The sequence below is a fragment of the Vespa mandarinia genome, chromosome 10 (genome assembly GCF_050613455.1).
Source record: "Vespa mandarinia isolate Hongniang chromosome 10, ASM5061345v1, whole genome shotgun sequence".
Classification (NCBI taxonomy): Eukaryota; Metazoa; Arthropoda; class Insecta; order Hymenoptera; family Vespidae; genus Vespa; species Vespa mandarinia.
In genome coordinates, this window is record NC_140819.1 from 1,911,419 (window position 1) to 1,920,478 (window position 9,060).

At 29.2% G+C, this 9,060-nt stretch overlaps 2 protein-coding genes across 4 annotated transcripts; both read left to right on the plus strand.

Annotated features, from left to right (window-relative positions):
- The first annotated feature begins 1,495 nt into the window (after window positions 1-1,495).
- On the plus strand, window positions 1,496-4,313 carry LOC118444695 (myrosinase 1-like). 2 transcript variants are annotated; one of them, XM_085659719.1, is made up of 8 exons: window positions 1,496-1,589; window positions 2,010-2,128; window positions 2,240-2,373; window positions 2,495-3,174; window positions 3,251-3,401; window positions 3,572-3,691; window positions 3,786-3,813; window positions 4,109-4,296. In XM_085659719.1, exons 1-8 carry the CDS (start codon window positions 1,540-1,542, stop codon window positions 4,165-4,167), a joined length of 1,341 nt encoding a protein of 446 aa, XP_085515845.1. In that variant the 5' UTR covers window positions 1,496-1,539; the 3' UTR covers window positions 4,168-4,296. The 2 variants fall into 2 exon arrangements, with proteins under 2 accessions (XP_085515845.1, XP_035729105.2); XM_035873212.2 differs by having other exon boundaries at window positions 3,572-3,813; window positions 4,109-4,313.
- Window positions 4,314-5,556: 1,243 nt separating this feature from the next.
- On the plus strand, window positions 5,557-9,060 carry LOC118444694 (myrosinase 1-like). 2 transcript variants are annotated; one of them, XM_085659788.1, is made up of 9 exons: window positions 5,557-5,687; window positions 5,782-5,891; window positions 6,232-6,365; window positions 6,439-6,772; window positions 6,878-7,220; window positions 7,397-7,547; window positions 8,352-8,384; window positions 8,499-8,593; window positions 8,688-9,060. In XM_085659788.1, exons 1-9 carry the CDS (start codon window positions 5,626-5,628, stop codon window positions 8,842-8,844), a joined length of 1,419 nt encoding a protein of 472 aa, XP_085515914.1. In that variant the 5' UTR covers window positions 5,557-5,625; the 3' UTR covers window positions 8,845-9,060. The 2 variants fall into 2 exon arrangements, with proteins under 2 accessions (XP_085515914.1, XP_085515913.1); XM_085659787.1 differs by having other exon boundaries at window positions 8,352-8,593.

Below are 9,060 nucleotides of genomic sequence, written 5' to 3' on the forward strand. Positions count from 1 at the left end.
AAACTGTAATATGAAGTAAATTCAATTTCAATGATGGTTCTCGAGATTTTTCGTTCATTCAAATGGAATTAAATAAAAATCTCGCTTGAGTCATATACGCTAACTTAAGAATCATGATCGTCTATTTACAAATAATCTGCTTAGATAAATTCATTTTTAACGAAATCTCTTATAATAAAAGTTTTATATCTACTTAATACGAAAATATGGTCGCTTACTGTTTATTACAAAAATATGGTTTATTTACTTATCTATAGAGGTCGATAAACCATTCTTTCTCGCAGAAGTAGAATAAAATACGGAAGGAAACAGATATAACGGTGATAGATAAATATGGAGAAGCGTATATCGTTATATAGAATTTAATAGGAAAGATAGAATATACTTTGAACCATTTTCTTAGAAATCATCCTTAAGCCTAGCGTCACGATGAACGAGATTTAGTTAGGATGTATTTTGTATGGTACATTTGTATGGGAAAACAAAGAAACTGTATAGTGAGAATGAAAGAACATGAAAGAAAAAGAGAGAAAGAAAGTGATAGAGATACGTTCCGCTCGTACAAACGTAGAAACGAAATTCTCGCTTGTCTACGTATTTCTCTATCCGTGGGTTATATAACCTCTGAACCGAATGTTTCGCGCAGATTACCTGTCAGGATACGTATTTCCCACAGGCGAGAAGATTTTTCCCACGGGAGAGAGAGAAAGAGAGTAAGAAAGAGAGAGAGAAAGAAAGAGAGAGAGAAAGAGAGAGAGAGAGAGAGAGAGAGAGAGAGAGAGAGAGAGATAGGAAGGGAGGAGCCAGAAAATCTTTCAATGTGGCAGGCAAGTCCTTTTAGAAACTGAGTGCATTATTCTTTGCCGTCAGCATCCTTTTTCACTTTTAATTTCTCGTAAAGGTGAAGATGAGGAAGCGGAAAAAGAGGAGGAAGGATGAAAGTAAATGGGTGCTGGTGAAACAAAATGTAAGGCGCGATAAAAGACTCAACGGGAATGATGGTGCATGGTGACGATATCCCGAACAACCAAGAGACTTCGTTCCATCTCGTATTCTACCTCTGATAAAGAATCTTAATTTGTTTCCAACCTTTTCTTCTTTCTTTAGTCAACTTCCGAGCATGAAAAACGAAAGAGAAAGAGAGAAAGAGAGAAAGAGAGAGAGAGAGAGAAGTGTCTCCGAATGAGTTTTATATTTCAATCATCTTTCTACGCTGACGGCAAAAATTATATCCTAGAAATTTATAATTATGAATTAATGTTTTACATGGTTTTTTTATTAATTACGAGCAATTATATTTAATAACATATGAAATTCTTCTAGATGCTTCTAATTGTTTCTACGAGGAATAATATTATACTAATCCATACAGAAAGCAAAGTAATTAAATTCGTAAATTTATTCTGTTATTGTGTTTAAAATCACTTATTCAAATTGGAAACATTTTTAAATTATTTCGATAACCTCAACGAATATAGTTCAATGATTATCACGTATTTAAGACGGTACTAAAGTAATTGTAACAGTTCCACGAAAGATATGAAACGCATCATGTCAAGGAAAATTATTATTCTCTTTATTTTCGTCGCGTAAGTTTATTATTTTACTTAATAAATCTAACATCATAAAAATAATGAAAATTTATCAGTTTCATATTATTGCCAATTGGAAAGGAACAAACAAAAAGAATTATTGTTATTTAAAATTTTATTTAACATTAAAATCGTTTATGACTATTTTGAACTTTTTTATTCAACCTATTGAATATTAATTAGATTTGGGAAGAATCTACAAAAGAAGAGAAACAGCACCGCAAATTAAACTTCTTCAAAAATCGGATTTTATTGAAATTTCAGTACGATCGATACGCGATAAAATACTTACTAGTTCGACCAACGAAACTCTAAAGTTTCTTTTCACGCTTCTTCTCTTTCTCTCTCTCTCTCTCTCTCTCTCTATATATATATATATATATATCTATTTCTCTTTCTCTCTTTTTTCTCTTTTAGATCCACGCAGGGGAACAACTTGTCGGAGGAGAATGAGGAATACCTGAGGTTCCCACCGAACTTTCTCCTGGGCGCTGCGACTGCAGCATACCAAATCGAAGGAGCTTGGAACGTTAGCGGTAGTTCTTTTAAATTCAAATCTGTCAGTCTGTGACTATATCTTCGAAACTTTTCCAACTTGTCTTTTTTTTTCTTTCTCTTTCTATCTCTTTTGTGATACGAAAACATAGACAAAGGAGAAAGTATTTGGGATCGATTCTCTCACGAAAGAAATGGACTTATCGTCAATAACGATACCGGTGATATCGCCAGTGATTCATATCATAAATTTAGAGAAGATGTATCGCTGTTGAAATATGTCGGGGTAAGTATGAAATATTGTTGTATGATTGAATTACAAATATTATAGATTTTCTTAGTCCAAGATCTCTGAAACACGATTATTATTTTATCATTAAAAGATTAATTTATATTGTACTTAATAGATGAAGGCCTATCGTTTTTCCATAAGCTGGCCACGTATATTGCCAACTGGTTTTTCTAACAACATTAGTAAAGATGGTGTTACTTATTACCATAACCTTATCGATGAATTATTGATTAATAACATTGAACCTATCGTAACACTCTATCACTGGGATCTTCCTCAAGTAATCGAAGATGCTGGAGGATGGTTGAATCCACACGTGGTCGATTGGTTTGTAGACTATGCTAGAGTCGCTTTCAAGGAATTCGCTCCAAAAGTAAAGAAATTCATAACGTTGAACGAACCATCGGATAATTGTATTAACGTTTATACTACGGGAATTCATGCACCCTCTAAATCGTCTTTACGCGGCATTGGAGAATATATTTGTGGAGAGAATATGTTAAAGGCTCATGCTCGTGTTTATCGAATGTATCAGAAAGAATTCAAAGATATTTATAATGGCTTAGTTGGTATCAATGCTCAAGTAAAGAATTTTTATCCAAAGCATGAAAATGATTCAGAATCTGTAGAAATAGCATTTCAATTCTCAATAGGTTGGATGCTTCATCCTATATATTCTGAAACAGGTGATTATCCTAATATAATGAAAAATTTGATAGATATGAAAAGTCAAAAACAAGGTTATTCACGATCTCGATTACTCAAGCTTGGAGATAATTGGGTGGATTATATTCGGTAATTAATCACAATATCGAATGTTAATCAAACATTCAGATTGTAATTGTTTTCATAAATCTCTTCATTCTTTTAGCGGTGCTTCCGATTTTTTGTCAATAAACCATTACACTTCTGCAAGAGTCGAACGGGGAGACGTTGAATTAGAACCTTCATTCTATAATGATCAAGGACTAATAGAAGATCAAGATCCTACTTGGGAAAATAATACTATTCCGTGGCTGAAGGTGAATTTACCTAATTTAATCTAATCACATCCTCATAATCGTACTATATGGAAAAACGTGCATAATTTTATGATACAACTAATAGAATATTTCATTGTTTATAAATAATGTTCAAGTTGGAAATTTAAAATACTCTTACAGATGAATACTAATATATTTTTTACATTTAGACTGTACCAGAAGGATTTGGTTTCATTCTTAGAAAATTAGCAATTGAATATAATAATCCGCTCATGTATATTACGGAAAATGGTGTTCCCAGCGAAAATACCATCGACGATGATGATAGAGTGAGATATTATCAAAAATACTTAAAAGAGATGCTTATTTCCATAAATCGTTATAAAGTTAATATTAAAGGTTATCTCTTATGGTCTTTCATAGACAGTTTCGAATGGACAAGTGGATATAGGTAAATTGAAATCATTAGACTGCAATTTGACTGTTCAAGTTAATAAAACGTAATTTATATAGAAATCTAGATATAACAAAATTGACGGAACTAATTGTTAATTAAATAAATAAAAATATACAAACATGTACACATAAGATAATATATTTTAACAATAATAATATATAATAATATATGATTATATCAATAAAATATATTATCGTGAACATGTCATGATGTCAAACAAAGACAAATTGGTATTAGTTCTACGAGGAAATCCGAAAAAAAGATGAATCACAATCATTCTATTTTGCAGCCAAAATTTTGGAATTGTTCATGTCAATTTCACTGATCCGGAAAGGAAGAGAACGTTGAAAAAATCTGCTTATTGGTGGCGAGAAGTAATAAAATATGGAACCTTGAACATACCCTCCTTTAGAAATGATACCACATCTGGAACGTAAATTTTCATAAAGGAAAATATAGTTTTTAATTATTTATGATTCTTTAGTTATAATTTTTTCAAAGCAATTAAAACAATATCTGTAAAAGTAGCAGTTGCTATTCATGATCATTCAATTCTATAAATATTTTGGTAAAATTTGTTTTATAATGAAACATGAAATGAGACAACTATCTATTCGACATACATTCATATATTTAATACTATATATTATATATTAATACTATATATATTTAATACTATATTATAATACTAAATTCAATTTATAATTTTAAAGTTATCAGGATTAGCAAATAAGAATATGAAATTGCGTTATTTTATGGAAAATTTTGAATTGTCAAATAAATAAACATTTATCAATGCTAAATAGAAATGCGAAAATAAAAAAAGTTTGTGATAATACATTTATATAAATGTACTGTTTATTTGGATGTTCGATATAAATTGCTCAAGATGATAAACAAATGATAAAAGATATAATAGCCCATAAGACATTTAAAGAGAGATTTTTAATTCGGTCGAAATGGACGAGGTTCGACGAATAGAAAATAACGCGCAAGAACATAGACATAACAACAGGAAGTCGAAAAGTGAGATAAAGAAAAGGTGATATGGAAATAGAAATACCTCACGGTAAACATGTCAAAATTTATCAAAATAGATATGTTAAAATATATTTATATTTTTACAGTAAGATAAGATAATAGAATACATAACTACATGTTATAAGCAGACTATTTTTTTTAATACTTATATCTAACTATAGAGTTCTTTGTATAAATTTATTGAAGTGCTAAATAAAGACTAATCATAAAGTTCTTATCAGTTTAATAATTCTTATCAACTAACATAAACTTGTAATATTTTTTCAAAATAAAAATATTAACTGCAATTACTTACATGATAATAGCTCCATACAGAAAAAAACACCTTGATAGATTATTAAACTATTCCGAGTTAATTATTTATGAATATTGTTTTCACTTATAATTATTATTTCTATCAGTATTAATAAAGAACAGTGACTAATTTAAATGTCGTTTATTAAGCTTTCGTTTTTAATTGCAAATTATTTTCAGATATTTTGAAAACTTATGTATCTGCTATCATTATCTTTCTGATAAAATTTTTTTAATTAATTATGATAAATTTTTATTAAAATATCTACAATTATTTGAGATTAATTAAATTAATTTTTAATTCTAGCAAAGTCAATTATAGCATTTTTTTTAAGAAAAGATCTATTATCTTCGATAAGTATAAGATAAATTGACATATTGATAACAGTGAAATATATATAACCTTGGATACAATCAGTCTATAGTACGAAGAGTTATTATTACGTTGTTAACGAACTAATAAACTTTGTAATGGCTATTACTAAATGTTTTTTTCCTTTAAAGACGACAGTATGTATGTTGCTTGTAGCGAAGTATGTACTTATTTTCTATATTCTTAATATATATATATAATTTTTCTATATAATATAAATTAATTACGTTTGTCTTGTTTGTCTATAATTTCAGATCAATGCTGAAACAGACTGAAGCTTTCATGAATATGGAATTCCCTGAAGGATTTCAACTGGGAGTTGCTACTGCATCTTATCAAATTGAAGGAGCCTGGAACACTAATGGTATTATAGAAATGAACATTTTCATATCTAATAAGTAGGCATTCGTGAAAAGATTGACCCAAAGGCCTGGACAACTTAGTGATTTAGAGCAGTTGCCAGGAAAGCGGAAGAAACTACTACTCCGAATTCCATTTTAGACCATCCGAAGACTCAATTTTTTTTCGTGAATCTTACAAACTTGTGCAAGAAAAAGGACTCATTTTCGTGAATCCTAATATTTTTTTTTTAATTTAATCACTACCTATATCATATAATTATAAATCGAATATAGTAAATTCTTTAATGATGCAAATATAAAATGGTAAAAATTAAACAATTAAATTATATGAAATAATTACAGGTAAAGGTGTTAATATATGGGATGTATTTACTCATGACAATAAATCGAAAATAAGGGATCATAGCAATGGTGACGTAGCCTGCGATTCGTATCATAAATATAAAGAAGATGTCCAGTTAATTAGCGATATAGCTGTACGTATTTAATTAATTTCAATCTTTCGATTAAATAAATAGTGAATCATAAAAGAATTATCATTACTTTTAGGCCGACTTTTATCGATTCTCACTTAGCTGGTCTCGAATCTTGCCAAACGGTTTTTCTAACGTAGTGAACGAAGAAGGACTTAATTATTATAAAAATCTTATCGACGAACTACTTGCAAAGGGTATTCAACCACATGTTACAATGTATCATTGGGATCTTCCGGAAAATTTGGAAAAATTAGGTGGTTGGACTAATGAATTAATCATCGAATATTTTGTTGATTACGCAAGGATCGTTTTCAAAGAGCTTGGTCCTAAAGTAAAAGTTTTCTATACCGTAAATGAACCAGCTATATTATGTGAAGAAGGTTACGGCTCAACTATGAAAGCTCCAGGTAAGTCTAAAATATAATCAAATTAAAATTCGTACACATTATACATCTATATATCAAATGCATGATAAAATTAAACGTTAAACATTATTTGAATGATGGTTTCAGGGAAAAATTTAACCGAAATTGGATCTTATTTATGCATGCATAATATACTGAAAGCGCACGCCAAGGTATATCATATGTACGACAAAGAATTCAGATCTGAACAAAAAGGATTGATCTCTATCGTCGTATCGTGTTCCGCATACTTCGCCAAGGATGAAAATGATTTGGAAGCGGAGGAGATAGCCTATCAATTTATTTGCGGATGGTTAAGTCATCCAATTTATTCGAAAACCGGTGATTATCCAGAAATTATGAAGAATCGTATAGCAGAAAATAGTAAGATTCAAGGATATTCCAAATCAAAATTGCCCGAATTCACACCAGAATGGATTGAATATATACAGTAGATATGTATTTTAACTAATAAATGATATTACAATAATTTAATACTATTGGGTTGGCAACTAAGTGATTGCGGATGTTGTCGTTTCCTTCTTATTTGAAATCCGGCAATCACTTAGTTGCCAATCCAATATTATACTTACGATAATACAAGTTTCTATATATTTTTTAACACAGAGGAACTTCAGACTTCTTCGCCTTAAATCATTACACTTCTAATCTGGTCGAAATTGTACCAAAGGGACCGAACGATCCTTGGTACGCAGAGAGCGGAGTTAAATTTAGCTACGATCCAAAATGGCCATCCTCTGGATCATCGTGGTTAAAGGTCAACTTTAAACAGTATTTTTATAAACACTACTTCGTAATTCTAATTTATTATTACAAAGAGATTTTCTTTCGATCGGATTATCTGTTCAAGCGAATACATCTAACGATTTCTTTTTTGGTTTTCTTCTTTCTCACCTTTTCTTTTGCTTTATTTTAAATATATATCTCCGGCAATTAAGTATAACGATTGCTCGAAGTCTCTTCTTATAAATAATTTACACAGTATATAATTCATGCATAATGTTTAATCCGTGGAAGAACGCTCAAAGCTTGATTATGATTGCATGCTTATCATAAACACAGTTTCCACGATATAAACTTATACAAACCTATGCTCACAATCGATTTTGTGTTAAACAATGCGAGAATGTTCCATGAAAAGAAAATTGATATCGGAAGGATATACTGGAAAATCAATGAAATATTTTTTAATATATACATTTATTCTCGAACCTGATCATTTTTATTACGTGGTTTTTCATGCCACGATACTGATAGCTTTTTCTTTATAAATTTATTGAATATTTAATTTTCTCTTCGATAAAATAAAAATAAAAATAATCGGATATCATACTTCAAAAATACCTAACGTTTTGTTAATATTTTCTATTAGCTTAAGATTTTAATGAATACTACAATAAAACTTTATTGATTTCTACCATTAATCGAATAAACAACTACTAATCTTTTAAAAATTATATTATAATTAAATAAACTTATGAAACATACTGAACTAAACGTAATTGAATATTATGTAGTATCATGAATGTACAATACTAAAAATTTAAAATTTTGTTTTTAGATCGTTCCTGAGGGATTTAGAAAGATTCTTAATGTAATAAAAAATAAATACAATAATCCACCAGTTATTATTACGGAAAATGGTGTTTCCGACGATGGTACTTTGATGGATAAAATAAGAATTAATTATTTTTCTGAATATCTTAAGGCTATGCTGCAAGCTATATATGAAGATGGTTGTAACATTAAAGGTTATACAGCTTGGAGTTTGCTAGACAACTTTGAATGGGAAAATGGCTACCTGTAATATTTATTATTAATTTAAAACTAAAAATAAAAGTTATCTACTTTTAGTATTTTTTCAAATATGTTTGCTGACGATACTTTTTCGTTCCAGTGAAAAATTCGGTCTTGTCCAAGTTGATTTTGCATCTCCTAACAGAACGAGAACTCCCAAAATGTCAATGGAATGGTACAAAAATGTAATCAAACAACGGAAAATAATTAATTTTATACCAAATACAAACAAATACAATATTGTATTTGCTCGTTAAAGGAAAATATGTATTTTCTTATGAATTGTCACTATAATATGCGTTTGATTTTATTCATATATATAAAATTGAAAATATTGTACTTCAAAAAAAAAATGGTTTGTACATAGGTACAGAATCTTATATATTTGTTACATAATAAAATATTGACTTATCTTATTACTTATTATGCTTATATACTTATATTATTTATTAATAAAACTTAATGACATGCTA

What these genes read in the sequence shown, in the direction of transcription:
- LOC118444695 (XM_035873212.2), top strand. Translation starts at nt 1,540, where the DNA reads ATGAAACGCATCATGTCAAGGAAAATTATTATTCTCTTTATTTTCGTC. An exon ending in ATTCTCTTTATTTTCGTCGC is followed by an intron (nt 1,590 to 2,009) that starts GTAAGTTTATTA and finishes TTTCTCTTTTAG; the next exon opens with ATCCACGCAGGGGAACAACT. An exon ending in AGGAGCTTGGAACGTTAGCG is followed by an intron (nt 2,129 to 2,239) that starts GTAGTTCTTTTA and finishes ACGAAAACATAG; the next exon opens with ACAAAGGAGAAAGTATTTGG.
- LOC118444694 (XM_085659787.1), top strand. Translation starts at nt 5,626, where the DNA reads ATGGCTATTACTAAATGTTTTTTTCCTTTAAAGACGACAGTATGTATG. An exon ending in AGGAGCCTGGAACACTAATG is followed by an intron (nt 5,892 to 6,231) that starts GTATTATAGAAA and finishes AAATAATTACAG; the next exon opens with GTAAAGGTGTTAATATATGG. An exon ending in CTCAACTATGAAAGCTCCAG is followed by an intron (nt 6,773 to 6,877) that starts GTAAGTCTAAAA and finishes TGATGGTTTCAG; the next exon opens with GGAAAAATTTAACCGAAATT.